This window comes from Lepidochelys kempii, chromosome 7 (assembly GCF_965140265.1).
Source record: "Lepidochelys kempii isolate rLepKem1 chromosome 7, rLepKem1.hap2, whole genome shotgun sequence".
Taxonomy (NCBI): Eukaryota; Metazoa; Chordata; order Testudines; family Cheloniidae; genus Lepidochelys; species Lepidochelys kempii.
In genome coordinates this window covers 89,494,237-89,515,772 of record NC_133262.1, presented here as the reverse complement: position 1 = coordinate 89,515,772, position 21,536 = coordinate 89,494,237, and the positions used below count along the sequence as shown (strand labels likewise).

General features: G+C 38.8%; 1 protein-coding gene across 3 annotated transcripts in view; it reads left to right on the top strand.

Moving 5' to 3' along the window:
* The window catches only part of PRKG1 (protein kinase cGMP-dependent 1), a 901,242-nt gene that overhangs the window by 764,059 nt on the left and 115,647 nt on the right, over positions 1-21,536 (top strand). For all 3 annotated transcript variants that reach the window (XM_073353692.1, XM_073353693.1, XM_073353691.1), the window contains 2 exons: positions 11,746-11,811; positions 21,324-21,398. In XM_073353692.1, coding sequence (XP_073209793.1) covers positions 11,746-11,811; positions 21,324-21,398 — 141 coding nt within the window. The remainder of the gene's footprint in view (positions 1-11,745; positions 11,812-21,323; positions 21,399-21,536) is intronic.

Below are 21,536 nucleotides of genomic sequence, written 5' to 3'. Positions count from 1 at the left end.
GAAACCCCTCTATTTCAAAAAATATCATTGCTTTGGTTACATAATTCAGTCCTCTATAATTTCAGATCTACGGTTGGATAATAACAATACCTAGCTCTTCTATAAGGCTTTTCATCCATAGATGTCAAGTGGCTTTCCCAAGGAGGTAAGTAACATTATCCCTGTTATATAGACAGGGAAATGGAGGCAAAATCAGTGAAGTGACTTGCCCAAGGTCGCTCATCACGCCAGTGGCAGTGCTGGGAATAGACCCAGGCCTCCTGCATCCCAATCCAGGGCTCTGTCAAGAAGGCCACCCTGCCTTCCAAATAAATATGAATAGTTAAAAATAAATACAATCATTACAAAGTCATAATATTTTTCTTTTAGAGCTTTTGGATAAAATATTTAAAATAAGACATTTCTAATAGACTGGAATTAATTTGCATCATTCACCAAACAAAAAAGAATCAAAAGCACCCTAGCATTTTCCTATGATCCATTCTTTATAAAATAATATCCATAATTGTCATGAAACAAAAGGTAATTCACAGGTCTTACATACAATCTTGGCAGGATTTCAGAGCATCCTTTGTAGTAGGATTTTTGAATTAAAATTTACTGTGATATTAGCAGTAAGTGTCTGGAATCTCAGCATGATTTTAGAAGCTTCCAGCAGAGTAAGGGAAAGAGCAGAATTTTTGGATAGAAATACCTGTTATCTTGGTGGGTTCCTGGAAAAACTGTTTCAATATGACCCCCAAATCTTTAACTTTAAAAGCGTTAAAATAACAACAGTCAGAAGGAGCACACACAGCTATCTCTCTTTCCTATAAAATCCTCCCTGAGGCTAAATCTTTTCAGTTGGAATCCACTGTGAATGCAGCTAAATATTTGATACGGGAGTCCAGAATAAGTACTATTTATATTCTACCAGATGGAATAGAGCTATGAATTACTGTAAGCGGTTGGTACATTTTTTTCCAGCCTATACAGTGAATCATAAAACTTAATTTTAATGAGTAGAGGAAAGGAAGCTATAAATAATGCCTGTAAAACTTTGTTGTTGGACTGAAGTGAAATGGTGGGCTGAAGGAAATGTTTTTCTTTTCCAAAGCAGGTGTGAATTGTTGTATGAGCTAATTATATAGCAATGTACATAGTGCTTCTTCTAATGTTATTTCAGTCTGGCGCTGTTTCATAACCAAGTTTCTCTGGGATTGCATTTCTTCCAAAAAGTTGTAATTTCATTGAATGCATTACTTCTGCAGCAATTTTAATAATTCTGTATCTTAGATAAAAAAAGAATCATACTTCATTACAGTGGAAGCTTTTTCAGGTTGCACATTTCACAGGTTTTCGATGAACATTTATTTCCATATTTGATTACACACTGATTTAGGTGTATAACTATTATTTAGGCTAACAGAGTTATGCTCAGACATTGCCATCAAGGTGAGAATGTATCCCCAAGGTTTTCTTACCAGCATCTGCACTGCTATATACTTTATGAGAATACATGACAGATGATATAACTTTACAGCAGACATTGTTACATTGTTTTTTCTTTTCAACATTGTGAAAGAACATGGTCTTCCATGGTTTAATTTTATAAATTCAGGCAAGAATAAAAAAACATTTTATGTCTATAGGAAACTATAATATTTAGAAACATATCCCCAGTTTATAGGGGGAAATCTTTTTAAAAGTGTAAACAGTCACAAAAAGCATAGTTCTTGCAACTCATAAAACAAGAGAAGAATTTGACTTGGAGCTACTGAAGTACTCCTGATTTGCAGGATAATATGGGAAGTGGTCTTGCAGCGGGCATCAGCTTAAAAGATCTCTTTGGCATTAGAAGAGAGGATATCTCTAAATAGTAGTAGAGGCATTTCAGAAGCACCTAAACTACAGGTCCCTTGGGGACTATGAATTACACACTAGTGACCAGTAATTGCCTGCTGTACGAGATTTAATGTGGCTCTGCTTTGTTGGATACAAATTGAATTTTGCTAATATTGCATGGTAGCTTGTTATGCACAGATGGTTTCCAAAAGAATAGTTACATTCCCTTCATTACAGTTCAGTTGGAGATCTATGCTTAACCATATTTCAGTAACAAATAATAAAAAAGTTTTTAGGAAATGTGGCATAAATTATATTCACGGGGTTTTATGTAAATTAGAACTATTTCCTCTCTTTCTTCCCCCTACTTCCCAAATGTGGCATGGTGGATGGGCCTGGGAGCAAAGACTCACTTTTTAGGATCTTCAACAACCTTCAGGCAGCAATGCCTTCAGGAGATATCGTTCGTAATTCGACTTCATTTCCCCAAAGAGAAGTGGTGGCAACCTACATTGGTTTTTGTACTGGGGAAGGGCCAATGACACTTTCTTCTGATGGCACTGCTAGCACAGACGCTGAAGCTAAGAGCAAAAACCGAAGGAAACTGGAGCTCATATGAGGAATGAAAATTCCACTGATCCATGCTTCCTTTGTTTGGGATGGCAAAAAGAGAAGGTGCCAGGAACAGTAAATTGATTTCTGGTAGCTAATGGCAGGTGCCCAGCTTGTGAGCTGTGATTTTTCCACTTTTATTTTCAGAAAAATTACAATGACAAGCCATCTTAGGGTCCGAATCTGATACCCTTTCCATAGCAGGACTGTTCCTGGAGGAAGGTACTACTTCACATGATTGGTTTACATTTTGAAAGCTCTTGCTACATAGAAAAGGTCCAGGTCAAAATTTTCAAGCACCTACGTTACTTTTGAAAATGGGTCTTAGGCTCCAAGTCATTCAGATGATTTTGAAAATTTTACCCTTGATTTTTAAATAAAAAAAGAAGGAAATAAAGCTTCAGTATTCACCAGTCATAGGGAAACTTCTTAGTCTTTTTCAGGAAGAACAACATTCTGATGTACCTAAGATGCTAATGTATAACTTCCCAAATATACCTTTCTTTATTTCATCACTGATCCTGTGCACTAGTTCTTGTCAATATTTTCTTAATATACCTGATTTGAAGTTTGTAGAATGAGTCATTTGAGATAAGTCAAAGCAAGTAGAAGTTAGAAAAAAAATATTGATGCACAAAAAAAGTTCAATATTTCTACTGTGTCCCAATTTAGGACAAGAAAAAAAATCTCAAGCTCTTGCAAGATGGGGGAAAAAACATTTCCTGCCCAGCTCTAATTAGTAGGTAACTTTTTACAGGACTTGTCTTCACTGCAGTTTTATCTGGCAGTATAACTCAGGTGTTGCCCTTAACCCACTTCTCATCCACATACCAAAATCTCTATCTCCAGTTAAGCAGTGCTTTAAACTCAAGATAGTTGGCCTGTTACGGAGCATGGGTTGCAGCCTGAGTGTTTCTGACATTTGAGATAGTAATGCAGTGAGGATAGAGCTGCGGGCTACACCTCGAGTTAGCTCAATTCATCAGTTGCTAATCCAGTCACTTTGTGCTGCTAATCACTTTGCTTTAATCACTTTGCCTAGCTGTAGTGTTGTTCCACTCAAGCTAGGCTAACTCAAGAGGAGCATGGATAACACGAGTTAACTCTGCAGTGAAGACATACCCTTAGTGTAACAATCTATTGAAGACTCAGTCTTTTTATGGTCCATGTACCACTTTTCACTTTCTATGAAAGGAGAGCGAATTTTGAATCCTCTGATCATTATTGGTGCTGGTGAATACTGTAAAACATTTTAAGAGCTGTTCACATTTTTAAATGAATTGCTTAATTGTGTTTGCACCATTTTTTTGTGTTCACTTTCCACAAATATTCTAGAACTGAGTTTACTGGTAACACAACAGCAAATTTTAAGCAAACTATTCACTGAATAAATAGTCTATTTCAGTACAATTTGTTTTTAGGATTACATTAATTTGATTATTTTGTATTATGGTAACACCTAAGAGCCAAGTCATGGACCAAGACCCCTTTGTGCTAGGTGCTATACAAACATAGAACAAAAAGACAGTTTCTGCCCCCAAAAATTTACAAATTAAGGCTTTGTCTACACTAGCACTTTTGTCAGTCGGGGTGTGAAAAAACACACCCCTCACCAACGTAAGTTTCACAGACAAAGTGCTGGTGTGGACGGCCCTATGTCAGCAGGAGAGACTCTCCTGCCAACATAGCAAACCCCACACATTGTGGGTGTTTTAATTATACCAACAGGAGAGCTCTCTCCCGCCAACAAAGAGCGGTACAGTGGCACGGCTGTAAGCCTGTGTCTACACTGTCCTGTAGTTCAGCGTACAGGGGTGGGAATAACAGTGTGCACCAAAGTACTGCACTGTAACTCACCGGTGTGGATACTGCTGGCACAAGGTAAAAGGTTCCTAATTCACACTAATGTAATCTTATTCAAACCGGATTACATTAATGAGGACTAAGCACCTTTTCATTCATACCTTCAACAGCTACACTGGGGAGTTACACACTGCAGTTTGGTGCATCCTCCTATTCACACCCCTATAGTCCAAACTGCAGGGCAGTGTAGAGAAGCCCTAAGTAAATATAATCAGACAACAGAAATGTACCATGTAATCTATGTCTCCAATCAAAACTGCAAATTTCACATATGAAATATTTCACTATATTCATGAGCCGTTCATTGGAACACCAAGAATTAGTCACAGAAATTATTCACAACTATGTTTAAAAATGGTTGTTTGTAGGCAATTTGTCAGCAGAAAAATGATTAAATTCACTGAAGTATACATAACGAATTAATCACCCAGCTCTAAAAGGTGAAATCTACCTGTATGCACACCTATTCTCCTCTAAAATGACCCTTAATGTGTATTTCAGTAGTAGTACCCTGATTTAAAGTGATATAATACACTTTTAAAAGTTCTAGTAAACTTGAATCATATTTTTCCTTTTAGAATTTTCTGTTCATTTTATCAAGTATCTTAATTTGAAGAAGAATCCTGCTGACCCTGTAACCTGAGACATAATGTTTGTCACATTGTATGAAACTGCTGAGCTTGATTCAAACAAATAATAAAAGGTTTTGGCATTCAGATTAGTTTGTCCCTATGTGCAGGTTAACAGGTGTCCGCTTAAGTATGTCCTGGCAGAAAGGATTTGCTACTACGTCTGTTGACAGCAGGCACATTGCACCAGAGCTGTAAGAGAGAGTACCAGTGATGAGAATACTGCCTTCTTGCATTAACTATATGCTTCTTTGTGGCTGAGCAATATACTCTGCTTACAGTTCCCAGTGATACACAGTAGATATCCCCACAGCAGCTGTGACCTTTTCCAAGCCTAGAAGTTTTAAGTTCCAGAGCTAGTCCAGAGGACAAGATGCAGGAGCTGGGCAGAAAGAAACAGCAGTTTTCATAAAGGCAAATGGTGGATGCGAACATCGCCTATGGATTATTCAGACAGTAAAAGTGACTCTTCCGATGAAGACTGCTGTTTCTCGGGAAGTAGTGAGGAAGAGTCCAATGATGAAGTTGAGAAAATATCAGAGTCAGTGTTCACAAAACAATACTTAAAAAATATTTCATGTTGGATTGTTTGCTTGTTCTGCATTGTAACTAATGGCTACCTTTAAGTGGCACACTTTTAAAAACTTTTGACTAAAAACTTATTTTAGCATAAGTCTAAAGTTTTATTAATCAGTTGCATGTTTGTAGCTGTGAATGCAATTTTTATAACCTTAACATTAACTAGTATAATAGTAAGAGAATTGGTATTAATGTGTACATATGTTGTGGAACAATATATGTACTGTATTTTAAAGTTGATATGCATATTATACTGTACTTGTACTAATGTTTCTGTACTGCTAAGAATACAAATAGTCTTTTTCTTCTGCTTTTGAAAGTTTGAATAGGCATTTAATCTTAACTAGAACAGGATTGCCGAACACCAGTTAAATAAACTCCATAATGTGGCAGCTGGCCAAGTATATGATATCCTTTTAAAAATGATTAAGCACAAAACTTACAGTATAGTAATGCTAAGGCTTCTTACAAAATGCTGAAAAAAGCAAGGAAATTCTGAGCTATCCTGTCTCTCTGTTCGGTTCCAATAAATCTGTTCGCTCAAGGCAGTGCATACTGTATGGCATACAAGCTAAGAGAATCCGCGATAAAAGGGCATATGTGCTACAGTAAGGAAACAGAACATTATGCAGGTAGTGGTACGACAGCAACAATAATTTCCTTCCTGTTGTGGGGTGGTCCGAACCTTAAGATTTTTAACATAATAGTAATGGCATGATTTCCTTTTTGAAAAATAGTCGTGCCACAGTAGCATATAGACAACTGAATGGATATTGTTTCATTTTTACCTAATAATGACTCTTCTTCAGCAGCAGCTGAGTGTTGTGGAGGCAGTTTTCTCAGTTACTGCAGGAAGGGAGTACCTGCTTTTCTTCTGCAGCATCCCCTTTGGCTGAACAGTGTCTCCATAGATTCAGAGTAATAGTTATTCCATCATGAAGTCCCATACAATGAAAATGTTATGGCATCGTTCAATGGCCTGGAGACTTGCACCAAAGTAATTTCCCCGGTGTCATTTAATGTTGTAGCTTCATAGTATGGCAATGATACAAGAGTCTCCAATTACATGAATTTTAATTGTTTGGCTTTTAAATTTAACATAAAATCAGCTTCATAATTAGGTCCTCATAAACTAATGTTAATATTGTTTTGCTTTCCTAATTGTATATCAAAACAATATTACAAAGAGACCAGCATAAATTTCACTGCTCCTGCTACAATATGAACACACCATGTAAATGCATTTCATGTGTGGTTTTTTGTTTTTTGTTTTAAATTGACAAGAAATGAATCTCCTTGTTCAATACACGGAGTTTTTCCAAACTTATGAATATCATGTTTTGGCCTGATTCACCACTATTTTGTCATCATTTATGCATATGTAAAGAGTGTGCTTAAAAAAGAAGACTCTGATGAGTACCAGTTGTAGACTTTTACACCCACTTTGCACAGGTTAGAAAGACTAACCAGGGTACACAGGAATGAGGAGCATCCAGCTCAATTGCCAATGAATTTTCATCTGTAAAAATAATGACTTAGTTAATCAATGTAAACTGAAACCATAACCATCTCTATTTTTACCACTTTATAATTTGTAAATTTCAATACAGTTAAAGTCTCTTTTTATGAAGAAAAAAATGGCATCTAGGGTGACATTTATTCTAAGCTTCAGTTAGGACTAATGAACAGCTAAGGGCTTAACTCAAGTCACGGATCTGTTTGACTGAAATCAAATGTTATGATCTGTAGCCATGTATTGCAGTATGATCTAGAACAGGAGATTGAAGGATTCATTAATGAAGATTCAGAAAGTAAACTAAATGTATTTCTAGGTGAATGTGTGGTTTGAAATGACACATTTTAGTTCCTGAAGAAGGATTTAAAAATGAGAGTTTCAGAGTAACAGCCGTGTTAGTCTGTATTCGCAAAAAGAAAAGGAGTACTTGTGGTACCTTAGAGACTAACCAATTTATTTGAGCATAAGCTTTCGTGAGCTACAGCTGACTTCATCGGATGCATACTGTGGAAAATACAGAAGATGTTCTTATATATACAAACCATGAAAAAATGGGTGTTTACCACTACAAAAGGTTTTTTCTCCCCCCACCCCACTCTCCTGCTGGTAATGGCTTATCTAAAGTGATCACTCTCCTTACAATGTGTATGATAATCAAGGTGGGCCATTTCCAGCACAAATCCAGGATTTAACAATGGGGGGGGGGAGAAAACCTGGATTTGTGCTGGAAATGTCCCAACTTGATTATCATACACATTGTAAGGAGAGTGATCACTTTAGATAAGCTATTACCAACAGGAGAGTGGGGTGGGGGGAGAGAAAACCTTTTGTAGTGGTAAACACCCATTTTTTCATGGTTTGTATGTATAAGAACATCTTCTGTATTTTCCACAGTATGCATCCGATGAAGTGAGCTGTAGCTCATGAAAGCTTATGTTCAAATAAATTGGTTAGTCTCTAAGGTGCCACAAGTACTCCTTAAAAATGAGAGTGGGATTTTCAAACATGCTCAGAAATGGCCTAACTGCTTCCACTAACATCTATAGTAAAACTCCCATTAATACTGGAGGTCCTGGTGACGTCAAGGAATTATGACGTGATTGGAATAACAGAGACTTGGTGGGATAACTCACATGACTGGAGTACTGTCACGGATGGTTATAAACTGTTCAGGAAGGACAGGCAGGGCAGAAAAGGTGGGGGAGTAGCACTGTATGTAAGGGAGCAGTATGACTGCTCAGAACTCCGGTACGAAACTGCAGAAAAACCTGAGTGTCTCTGGATTAAGTTTAGAAGTGTGAGCAACAGGAGTGATGTAGTGGTGGGAGTCTGCTATAGACCACCGGACCAGGGGGATGAGGTGGATGAGGCTTTCTTCCGGCAGCTCGCGGAAGCTACTAGATCGCACGCCCTGGTTCTCATGGGTGACTTTAATTTTCCTGATATCTGCTGGGAGAGCAATACAGCGGTGCATAGACAATCCAGGAAGTTTTTGGAAAGCATAGGGGACAATTTCCTGGTGGAAGTGCTAGAGGAGCCAACTAAGGGGGGAGCTTTTCTTGACCTGCTGCTCACAAACCGGGAAGAATTAGTAGGGGAAGCAAAAGTGGATGGGAATCTGGGAGGCAGTGACCATGAGTTGGTTGAGTTCAGGATCCTGACACAGGGAAGAAAGGTAAGCAGCAGGATACGGACCCTGGACTTCAGGAAAGCAGACTTCAACTCCCTCAGGGAACGGATGGGTAGGATCCCCTGGGGGGCTAACATGAAGGGGAAAGGAGTCCAGGAGAGCTGGCTGTATTTCAAGGAATCCCTGTTGAGGTTACAGTGACAAACCATCCCAATGTGTCGAAAGAATAGTAAATATGGCAGGCGACCAGCTTGGCTTAATGGTGAAATCCTAGCAGATCTTAAGCATAAAAAAGAAGCTTACAAGAAGTGGAAGGTTGGACATATGACCAGGGAAGAGTATAAAAATATTGCTCGGGCATGTAGGAATGAAATTAGGAGGGCCAAATCGCACCTGGAGCTGCAGCTAGCAAGAGATGTTAAGAGTAACAAGAAGGGTTTCTTCAGGTATGTTGGCAACAAGAAGAAAGCCAAGGAAAGTGTGGGCCCCTTAATGAATGAAGGAGGCAACCTAGTGACAGAAGATGTGGAAAAAGCTAATGTACTCAATGCTTTTTTTGCCTCTGTCTTCACGAAAAGGTCAGCTCCCAGACTGCTGCGCTGGGCATCACAACATGGGGAATAGATGGCCAGCCCTCTGTGGAGAAAGAGGTGGTTAGGGACTATTTAGAAAAGCTGGACGTGCACAAGTCCATGGGGCCGGACGAGTTGCATCCGAGAGTGCTAAAGGAACTGGCGGCTGTGATTGCAGAGCCATTGGCCATTATCTTTGAAAACTCGTGGCGAACGGGGGAAGTCCCGGATGACTGGAAAAAGGCTAATGTAGTGCCAATCTTTAAAAAAGGGAAGAAGGAGGATCCAGGGAACTACAGGCCAGTCAGCCTCACCTCAGTCCCCGGAAAAATCATGGAGCAGGTCCTCAAAGAATCAATCCTGAAGCACTTACATGAGAGGAAAGTGATCAGGAACAGTCAGCATGGATTCACCAAGGGAAGGTCATGCCTGACTAATCTAATTGCCTTCTATGATGAGATTACTGGTTCTGTGGATGAAGGGAAAGCAGTGGATGTATTGTATCTTGACTTTAGCAAAGCTTTTGACACGGTCTCCCACAGTATTCTTGTCAGCAAGTTAAAGAAGTACGGGCTGGATGAATGCACTATAAGGTGGGTAGAAAGTTGGCTAGATTGTCGGGCTCAATGGGTAGTGATCAATGGCACCATGTCTAGTTGGCAGCCGGTGTCAAGTGGAGTGCCCCAGGGGTCAGTTCTGGGGCCGGTTTTGTTCAATATCTTCATAAATGATCTGGAGGATGGTGTGGATTGCACTCTCAGCAAATTTGCGGATGATACTAAACTGGGAGGAGTGGTAGATATGCTGGAGGGCAGGGATAGGATACAGAGGGACCTAGACAAATTGGAGGATTGGGCCAAAAGAAATCTGATGAGGTTCAATAAGGATAAGTGCAGGGTCCTGCACTTAGGACGGAAGAACCCAATGCATAGCTACAGACTAGGGACTGAATGGCTAGGCAGCAGTTCTGCGGAAAAGGACCTAGGGGTGACAGTGGACGAGAAGCTGGATATGAGTCAACAGTGTGCCCTTGTTGCCAAGAAGGCCAATGGCATTTTGGGATGTATAAGTAGGGGCATAGCGAGCAGATCGAGGGATGTGATCGTCCCCCTCTATTCGACATTGGTGAGGCCTCACCTGGAGTACTGTGTCCAGTTTTGGGCCCCACACTACAAGAAGGATGTGGATAAACTGGAAAGAGTCCAGCGAAGGGCAACAAAAATGATTAGGGGTCTGGAACACATGACTTATGAGGAGAGGCTGAGGGAACTGGGATTGTTTAGTCTGCGGAAGAGAAGAATGAGGGGGGATTTGATAGCTGCTTTCAACTACCTGAGAGGTGGTTCCAGAGAGGATGATTCTAGACTATTCTCAGTGGTGGAAGAGGACAGGACAAGGAGTAATGGTCTCAAGTTGCAGTGGGGGAGGTTTAGGTTGGATATTAGAAAATACTTTTTCACTAGGAGGGTGGTGAAACACTGGAATGCGTTGCCTAGGAAGGTGGTGGAATCTCCTTCCTTAGAAGTTTTTAAGGTCAGGCTTGACAAAGCCCTGGCTGGGATGATTTAATTGGGGATGGGTCCTGCTTTTGAGCAGGGGGTTGGACTAGATGACCTCCTGAGGTCCCTTCCAACCCTGATATTCTATGATTCTATGATTAATACCAATGGGACCAGAGTTAGGCCAATGCTGAGGGCTTTTGAAAATCCCACACTAATTGAGCCTCCCACAAGGCACCATCCCTTCCCAAGCTCCCTAATGTGCAGAGTGGAGAGTTCATACTGAACAATGCCTTGGATGTGATGTAGCCTGCTGTATTTTGCACCCATCCCAAGGAGCAACATTGTGTGGATGGGAGTGAGTGCATCCAAGGTGCACTAAAGAAATAATCCCTGGACTCACTTAAGTGCCTGGCCTGTGATTGTTCCTAGTCCTTGTACAGGACACCCAAGAGACTGGAAGCTTTGGGAATCCTTCTCTCCGTACCTTCCACACTACGCACAAAACAGTGACTATTTAGCTCTAAAAGTCATTAGTTATTGAGAATGATTCAGTTATATTTCTGTAATGAGATACTGTAAGGTGAAGTAAGGAGCAGATGAAATGTAGTTTATTGGTGGAAGACATGACTTATAGCCCTGAATATATGTATTTTTTTAAAAAAATATGTGACTGTCTAATTTTCTGACAACTATGATTGTTATTGGCTTATATAAACAGTATATAGCAAAGAACAAACCACTCATTAGGAAAGTGAAAAACATGGCACATTACCTAACTGAATATCTGATGTTATCTACAAAGGGCAGTTATATTTCTGTTATTTCATTTGTATGAAATTTTTTTTAAAACTTGAACATGCTTAAAATTTGTGTGAATTATGGACACTTTTCAGTGATCGATTAAATGTAAAACTGTGTAACATACAAATTTCTTCCATGAGATACTTTAATGACTCTAAACTATGAAGATTGTTAGCAGAAAGTTATATCTTACTTAAGAGATGTTTTTTTCTTTTAGGGAAGATGTCAGAACAGCCAATGTCATTGCTGCTGAAGCAGTAACTTGTCTTGTCATAGACCGAGAGTAAGTATATTGTTTTCTTATCATACGATACTGAATATCTTCAGTTGATACTCATTATAGTTCTTAACTAGTGACTTTGATCATTTTGCAGGGAGATGTTGTTTAACTTTCATTTTAAAAACTTGATTGATGACTTTGGTTGATACATTTATAAGATTTTATCTATTTTTAAACTGCAACTGAATAATGCTTTTAAAAAAACCCTTCCTGTATACAATTTAATTTATGAACAATTCAGAAAACACCGGGGTTCTAGCCAGTATACACAAACAGTGGACGTTAGGACTGTCAGCTAAGCAGCTTTCATAACACATTCACAAGCCGGGTATATGTTACATAAAATAGACAGTATGCGTCATCATTCCCTGGCGATAAAGGGAAATTACTTAGCCCACTCATTTTAGCAAATATTCAATAAGAAAACTATGGACCAACTATCACATTTTATCTGAACAATTCTGTACAGACATTTTGTTTGTCTTGCAGCTTAATCACAAGTACAATTAATAAATATAGTCATTCAAAAATTAATCCTAATTGGGTTATATTACCAGTTGGTCATTTTCCAGTCTCATACGTTTTCATTTCACCATTAAAAATGTTCCCGTACTAGTAAGAAATCACACATTTAAATGTAAACTTCTAAGACAGTAGTTAATCCACAGTATATACTGGCAATTCCTAGCAATGTTCTGCAATTAAGGGAAGAGTAGTTGCATAACGCTATTTATAGCTCAAGGCAAGCATAACAGTTCTGTGGCCCTAGAGAGTCTGTTTTACAGCTTTTAATTGATTATTTTATATATGCAATAGTAAGTGGAGAAGCTTATCTTAGTACAGTGAAAAATCTATTTTGAAGTATACAAAGTACATATTTAAAGCCTTGGTAAAAAAAACCTGTTTACATTAATACCTAGAGGATTTTGTCTTATCTTATATATTATTCAAACTGCACTTTAATTTTAGAAGACACATCATATATTTCATTTTTCACTGGATTATAGTTGTCTATATTATATTGTTATACTATCTATATTATTACCTCTGCTTGCAAAGTCACCAGTGTTGTTCTAAGTTTGCATTTTTCTAATTTCAGTCATTTTTGAGTTATCTGCCTGCAGAATTTCTGATTAGAAAATGCAGGGGTTGCCATTTAAAAAGTCAACATTTACTAACAACTACTATACTGTGGCATATATGGTAACCCTGCGTTTATCTATACCTGTAGAACAGGAAATTATTTGGATATTTCACATGCTGCAGTCTGATAATTGTTGAGAAATACTGTGCAATTACTGAGTTCACATTCAAGTAACTCTGAACTTAGGCACCAGTTTTGTTCCCACTTTCCAAGAATATTTGCCTTTGGGCTGAACTAAACATTAAAACATTAAGCCTGAAAGGAATTTGAAAATGTGAGCAACAGGAAGGGAGGTGTCAATGGAAATTAGGACTCTACTTCACCTACAGTGGCTGATACTGTGCCCTCTATTATGGACAGAGCTGGGAGTGATGCCTAGAAATAAGTTTGTCTGACAATTTCCATTAGAAGACCCTGTTTTCAGTAGCTTATTACTTTGCTAAACTTTAACCATTTGGGCTGATATTTTTGATGCATGCGTCTGCCTCAAACTGAATTGTAATGGAAAGTTCCAGCAACAATGATTAGCCATTTCCAGAAACAAGAAATGGAAAAATATATTGTTTTGCCAATGTTGAATTCTTATGTCAGATTTATTTAGAAGCTCTAGCACTTCCTTGCTTTGAAGCAGGGACTAGAAATTTGGCAGGGAGGGTTCTGTACTCAGAAAAATGAAAAATGTCTTTTGGTAGCCTTGTAAAAATTCACACAAATTTGGCCAAATTATAGGCCTCTCAAGTTTCTGCTTGTACTGAGCATGCTCCAGCCCTGGGTTGTAGGGGCTGAATAGAACTTTCCCTGCAGCTGCTCCTCCCAACTGCCAGGATCTGCTGTGCTACCAGAATTAAGAGCAAGGATATTGTTTCTCCTGTACTCTGAATGCTCCCTTCCTGGAACCTGAGTAGGAGGAGGAAGCAACTAGAGCGAAATAGAGAGCAGCGGAGAGTGCACGGGGGCACAGAGCTGTGGGGCGACGGTAGTAGTAGAAGGGTCCAAAACCAGTAGAACACATTCCCTTCCAAACCCTGTAACAGAACCCAAGACTCCTGAGTGTCATTAGTTCTCTATTGTCTAGATAGTCTCTATTGTCTAATAACTGTGACACTATTTGACAAAATATGTATCTTATCCCCCTCTAGTGGTAAGATTGAGGATAACAACCTTGGCTTGCTACCAGTTACTCCATTAGCTAAAACAGTAGAAGTCTGCTGTTAATTTGAAGTTTCCAACCCTGCTGGATTCATGGACCCCCAACTAGAGAAGACTTGCAGTGTGTCAGTTTCCATTACAAATCCTACACACTGGCCATGTTCCAAATAACGTTTTGGTGAGGTTTGTGAATGTGGCGCAAGTTCACAGTGAAACTGGGTTAAGTTTCAGCTGCTGGTGAGACGTTTGGGTGGAAATCACTCAGAAGTCTTGTTTTGCAAGGTTTAAGTCCAAACCCAGGCCAAAGCAAATACGTTTTGGATGAGCTCATTTCAACATTATTTCAAACCTAAAGAAATCAAAGTGTGAAAGAAGGTTTGCATGAAATCACTGTGAACTGAAATCACCAAGTGAAACACAGCTCTATGTGCTAGGCAGTTAGGGATTGAACATAGAATGAAGTAGGCAAAATGGTATCATGTACTGTGCTTGAATTACCATACATTCCCTGCTTTCATATCTCAAGAAGCTTTTGTTTTAGTAAATAATAAAGTACTCACAGTGTCAAAAGTGGCAACATATGCTCTGCAACAAAACAACTAACCTGGTCAGCATGATGTGATTATTAGCTTGCATGTTTATGTAAAGTTTGTCTTTGAACAATATATCTCCAGCAACATCTATTGATCTACAAGTCGAGAGACTAGAAAACTAACATTCTGAAACACAGAGAAAGGGAACAGTGTGCAAAGTGTTAGCTATTCAGATCCCATTAAAGTCATTTGAGTTCATGCAGCTGAAAACACATGTAATTCTGAAAATGTACCCCTGATGTTAAGGGAGGTCTCCATTTTTTATTTCTGTCAAAGGCAAATAGGGAAGATGGAGATTTTACAAAATTCATTGTGAGTCACCACTCCTACACCATTTCTCCTGTCACTACCACCTACATAGTACAACTTATACCCAGACCCATTTCTCGGGTTGCATTTCCTGACCACCTGATCTCCTGAATGCACAGTATATTAATGTTTCTTCAGACCATCATCTTGGCCAGCTTCGCACTTTAACCGGCCTGTTAAGGATGACACCATGAAAGTAACAACTCACAAACTTTTGTTAATCATTTGTTTTGCGATCTTATTGGTCCAGGGCTGCCAGGTTTGAGGCAAGCAAACTGCCAGTGTAGGCCAAAACAGCCCTCCCAACATTTGGGAGTCCCTGGTGGAGTTATATGTAGGCTGGATGAGCCACCCCTTAAAGGCAATAACTATTTCCATCCTTTAAGTGCGAGGTGAAAATGAACAAAGATCCAGCATGTCACCTACTGCCACAGTTTAGGTCTCTGGCTGGTGAGGCCTGACAATACCCACAGGTTGGCTGCTGCTTCTCCCTTCAAGGGTACTACACCAGCCAGTTGGTTCTCTGGAGTGTGTATGCTGTTTCTATTTGTCTCTCTATAAGAGTACTCCTGCTGCCCACTACCCTAAAAATATGTGTTCTGTCTTCAGAGGATTTAATTCAGTTTTCCTTCTCCTGGGTGAGTTGTCTGCCTGCAGCTAAAGGGCCCCACCTCCCCTGAGCAGCCTGAGCAAGCATAAGACACTCACTTTTCACACCCCCTCTTTTTTATTTGTAAGACCACCTCCGTGAGAAGAGAAGTGGTAGGACTTCAATTGTCAGAGGCTGTGTGTGTTAGGCTGGCCATTTGGAGTATTCTTAATAGGACTGAGAGCTCATCTCTCACTAGGCCATGGCAACCTTTCCATTATCCTGATGGGGAAAGTAAAATAAGAATTTGAGATGACAGAGCAAATGAGGATAACAGCCTGCATAAAGGAAAACCACTCCTTGGGGTGCTGAAGTGTTCGTAGTGCTTCCACCTAATGGTAACATAAAGATCCATGCTAATCTAACAAAACTGACAAAAATGTCTACTGGAGGAGAAATGTTCTTTCCACCATCAATGAAATACAGGCTCAGCTGGCATAGTTATATGCTGAGCTTGGAAATCTTCAGCAAGCGGGTTTGACATTGAATGATAAATGCCAGCTCACAACAGAACAAATAAAGTATGTTGGTCACTTCGTTAGTTTCTGTGGGAAAGAAATGTATCCAAATTATATGCAGCCCATATTAGAGCTTCAGGAGCCAAAAGATGTGGTAGATATCCAAAGGATCATGGGAATTGTGAACTACAAGGCAAAGCTTATATCACCACATGACTGACCTTACAAAACCCTTCAGAAATGTTGAAAAGCCTAGACGTGGGATTTTCAGCACCAAAAGGCATATGCAAGAACTCCATTTTCTTGTGATCAAAGGTATGGCATAGGTAAACATGAACATTTATAGTACTCTTTTATTTGTCAGGTATCTTTGCTTATTTTCCCTTGTGGTTAAATTCTACCCACAATTGCAGGGTTGTACCATGTGTATATCTAAGGGAATATTTGCCTGTGTTTTGTGAAGCCCCGTGTTAAATCAAATAAAAATGGTTACTGTTAAAATATTTCCTCTTGTTATACTTCTGTTCATCCAGTTTAAATGGAAAGAGGCTTGTATAACGGAATTTGGCTCTGGAAATCTTTGCACCTCTGGTCTGACACCGCCAGAGTTTAACTTTCACTGCTCTCTGAAAAGATTATATAGGCTTTTTGTGGAATAAGGATGCAATAAGAAGGAAGACTTACTAGTGCTAATGAGTAGATTGGGAGGGTACAATTTGAAATTTTATGAGTAAGTTTTGTATAAAAATTGTGTAGATAATTTATACACTTTCAATATGGAGGAGCTGTGTTTTGTAAACCAAATTAAAGAAAGAAAGGAGAGGATTTAGTTGTGACCATTCTGCATGTAGAAAAAATGCAAGAAGGGGAAGGGTGAGAAATCCAAAAATCATTTTTGGTATGATTTTGAATATAATTCATCATGAAACTGCCATATATTGCCCATCAGGTATACTGAGAGGGAATTTTGGCATTTGCCCCACAAGCTGAGCAAAAAATATTTATAGAGATGGGGATGAATCACAGGTTTCTTCCGCATGTAGGGGTGTTTGAAAGTTCTGATGAGGCCCATCTTTTATTTATATTTGCCATTTTTGTAACATTTGCATTTACATTTGTATTGATCTTTTTCTGGTATTCCAAGATGAACTAAATATAAATGTTCAGGGTAAAAGAAGTACAAAATCAATAGGTGTAAATGTTTCAAAGCTGTAATATGACAGCCAATAAAACTTGAGCTACAGCTACTGCTAAAGTAGCCTGTTCATGATACAGTGCTACATGGCATTTGCCGTTACAGAATGATAGGTGCTCCCTTGCATTTGACAGCATGCAATAAAATACAATATCGTTATTCCTTTTGTTGGTTAATTCATTGAGCAATGTTAGGCATTTTGTCAAATGCTTCATCCTTGTTGTCAGCCCTTTAACCAAATGACTGACAGGCTTAATCATTTGACTGACTGAGGGCCAGATTTTTAAAGGTATTTGGGTGCCTAAAGATACAGATAAGTGCGTAGTGGGATTTTAAAAAGAAATGGGCGTTAGGCTCCAAGGCACTTTTGGAAATCCCATTAGTCTCCTACCTGACCTTTATGTGCCTAAATACCTTTACAAATCTGGTACCAAGTGACTAGTATAACAGAGCAGTTGTGACATATATGCAGTGTAGTTGTAGCCATGTCGGTCCCAGGATATTAGAGAGACAAGGTGGGTGAGGTAATACCTCTTATTGAACCAACTTCTGCTGTCTCTCTCACCAACAGAAGTTGGTTCAATAAAAGGTATTAGCTCACATACTTTGTGTGCTGACATATATGTTAAACTATTGATTTTACTCTTCTGAGTCTGAAGAAGAAAGAAACAAAGAGAATAGTTAAATTTTTTAGTTTCTCTTCACTATCTTCTTCAATTACATGTTAGTTGCAGCAAAATGTCTTAACAAAACAGACCTTAAATAGTTCAAAGGCTGTTACCAGTGAGACCCTGGGGGGCAAACAGGCCACCACTCTGGCAAGGAAGGGATTAATGAAGACCAATGAGCCCAATTGGATTCACTCTGCTACACCTGTAGAAGATATCAGATGTGCAGAGGAGAATTATATAAAGGAAGCCCCGCTCAATTTAAGGCTGACCAGGAAGGAGAGCAGAGTTCTCAGCCAAGAGCTTGAGAGAGCTTGCTGCCTGGATGTGCCTCCTGGTGAATGGGATGACCAGAACCAAGGAGACTTACCAAAAGGATTGACTGCATGAAGACAAACTCTGTGTAGAAAGTAGGAGTCCTGTCAAAGACTTGTTGCATGACCCTATTTTGAGCTAATAGTATTCCCTTTCTTTTGGGATTTTAATAATTCAGCAGCTCAAATATTGGAACTCCCATCACAATCAAATGCATACACATGCCTGTGAAAATCAAACAACAAAATCTGTTAAGAACAAAGCTGAACTTCTAGGCAAAGAGAGCCACTGTTACTGAAATTTTGAGTTGTGAACTGTTTTCTTCAAAAAGAAGAAGATTGTGACAATGAGAAAACTCTCAAACATATGGTATCAAATTTAAGCATAAATCTATTTTACTTGATTTCCTAACACACGTAGATACAGTGTCATGACATATTTGTATTTAAACAGGAGGTGTCTCCTCCACTGACCATCTTTTTCTTTAGTAGATTCTGCTATAAAGTCATTTGCATGATCTCAACCATTTTTGTTGAAACTTTGATATCATAAACACGTTTATATGTCTCTTCTGTTTCTCCTGCTGTGTCCTGGATTGAAAGTTCATATTAAAACACAAATATCATCAGCAGTGGGATTACAGAATATTGTTGCAAAAAAAAAAAAAGTAAACACCATTGTCTGTGAGGAAGGAGAGGGTACAGAAAGCATCCTGCTACCCTTGTGCCCCAGTTTTGGGAATGAGCGGCTGGTGCTACATATCCTACAAAGGGGTGAGCTTATGACCTTCCCTTCCTGCCAGCCTGCAGCCTGCCAGCCCCACTAAGTGCCTCATTCGCACTTCCCAACTAAGACACAGTGCATTCAGGAGCACATGATGACGATGCTGTCCTCTCCCCAGCTCTTTTAGCAATGCAACAACTGAGCCCAAATGTGCTACTTTCTGCATGGAAATGCTTAGAGGAATGGGGAGGTGGTGCTGTGTTTTTTTTGTTGTTGTTACAGATATCTCCTTACTCTAAAGCCCTTGTTTTAACTTCTGATGAAATGGCTGTGAATTTGGGGATTTCAGCAAGGGTGGCTGTGTCATCTCTCTATATGATGAGTTGTTTGACACACAGCTGAAGCTTGATGGAAAGTAAAACAGATTTCATTCTATCCTAGCACCACTGATCTTATACAGGCTGTGGTTTAGGATTAAACATTCTTTTGAGGTTTGTTTTATTAATAAGTAATGATATTCCACAAGGTCCTTTCAAGCCCATTCCTCTCACAGCTTTCAGGAGACCTAAGGCTGGGGTAAGATTTGTTCATGGAGACAGTTGGATAGAAGAAGAAGATGTAAAATGCTATAAGTATCCTGGTACACTGCTGAAATCCTGGGGAAAGTCAGCTTGATGCAGTGGTGGAAGGTTGGAATGGAAGAAAAAGAGATTATTCCTATGGACCTTAGGATCCAGCTGTATCCTAAGCATGCAATGTTTGAATATTTAAATAGAATATTAATAATAATAGACTAATTTTTGTAGTACTTCTACATTTTCTTATTATTCTATTACATGCTGTTTCACTGTGGAAACATTTATTCATGAACATTGCAAAAAATAATTTTCATAACTACATTCAAGCATATCTAAGCTATCATTTTACTCCTCTGTCAGTTGGCAAAATACCAGGGGCATTACAAAATATATGGGGCATTACAAAATACCAGGGGCATTACAACAGCACCTCCTTCTTGCTCACATATTTGTAGGTGGTGCAAGCAAACAATAATATACATAAACTCATCTCTTCTTTCTCCTTGTCATCTTTCACGGATTTGGCCAGTACTCATAACCCCAAATGGCATATAGTTGGCACTCACAAGACACAGATGCCAAGCTGTGAAAGGTATTCTTGCAGAGACATCTGGCTGATTGGCAGGCTTCACTAGCAGTAAAGCTGATGGGTCAGGAGTTGCCTATGTGTATGCCACAGGGTTATATTATGGATAAGTTTTGTCTGCTATAGCTTTAGCTTTTTGTCCTTTGACTACCTTACATTCAAATCTTTATAGAAGAGAAAATACTGTACAAATCGCCCATGAAATCTAGATTCAGAGCCCAAAGATTTAATAAGATGTTTGTCAATGAACATATTTTGTGTATGTATGTTTTGATTTCACTGTTATCCAGATAAGAGTTTGCAGCCACGCACATGGCCAGGTTTCTTTGCCAAAGACAACCCTGAAACCATGGTACAAATTTATACATATTTTTGAAACACTACTGAGTAATCAGCTCCTTTGTGAAAAGAGGTCTTAGCTTAATCACGAACACATCTTAAGAGTTAAAATTATAGCCCTTAACCATGGTAAAATTCTTAAAAGGACATAATTTTCATGGAAGCTCAAAGATAGTCTTTCATTTCAGTTTTTAGTTAATGCATTTCCTGTTGCTTTTACTAAGTTGTGTGTAAATGGTAGTGTATGTCATATAATTTCAAAAATTCTGACTTCAACGAAGTGGCAAAACTAAAGAGTTGTGTTGTGTGTATGTTTATGTGATATTTCAGTCATAACCATGATTATTATTACGTAAAAGGCCATGTGTAAAGGGAAGCTGATGGTTATTGCACTATATACACAGTTATAAATAACCCTCATTATTACGACTTTTTTGCCTAACATTTTATAGAAATTATAAGCAAAATATGGCCATTGCAGTCAGTCAGAGTTTTGCCACCGAGTTCAATTTGATCAGTCCCTAAAACAGCTTGAGGAATAAGATTGGGCCTTACTTTTAATTTATGTATGTGTTATTATTTCTTATTAAACATTTATGAAAGTGTTTTGAAAATGAAATGTGAGGTGAGCATATTAGTTCTCTACTTCTTTCTCTTTGTGTCCATTCCCAGCTTCTGTTGATCATATCTGTCCTTATTGATAGATCAAGGTCAAGATGATGACATGCTGTTGAATAAACATATTTTTCTTGTTTTAATTCCATATTAGAAAAGTCATATATCTTAGAAATTTCACTTTATTCTTACAGCTCTTTCAAACATTTGATTGGAGGTCTGGATGATGTTTCCAATAAGGCCTATGAAGATGCAGAAGCAAAAGCAAAGTAAGTGGCAACTAATGATTTTGGCTTTAACCAATTAATCTCAATGTACTGCCTATACCCTGTGTTTTAATTGAAATCAAATCAAGAAATTTTTAAAAACATACACTTTTTATTACATGATGCTATAAAATAGGAAGT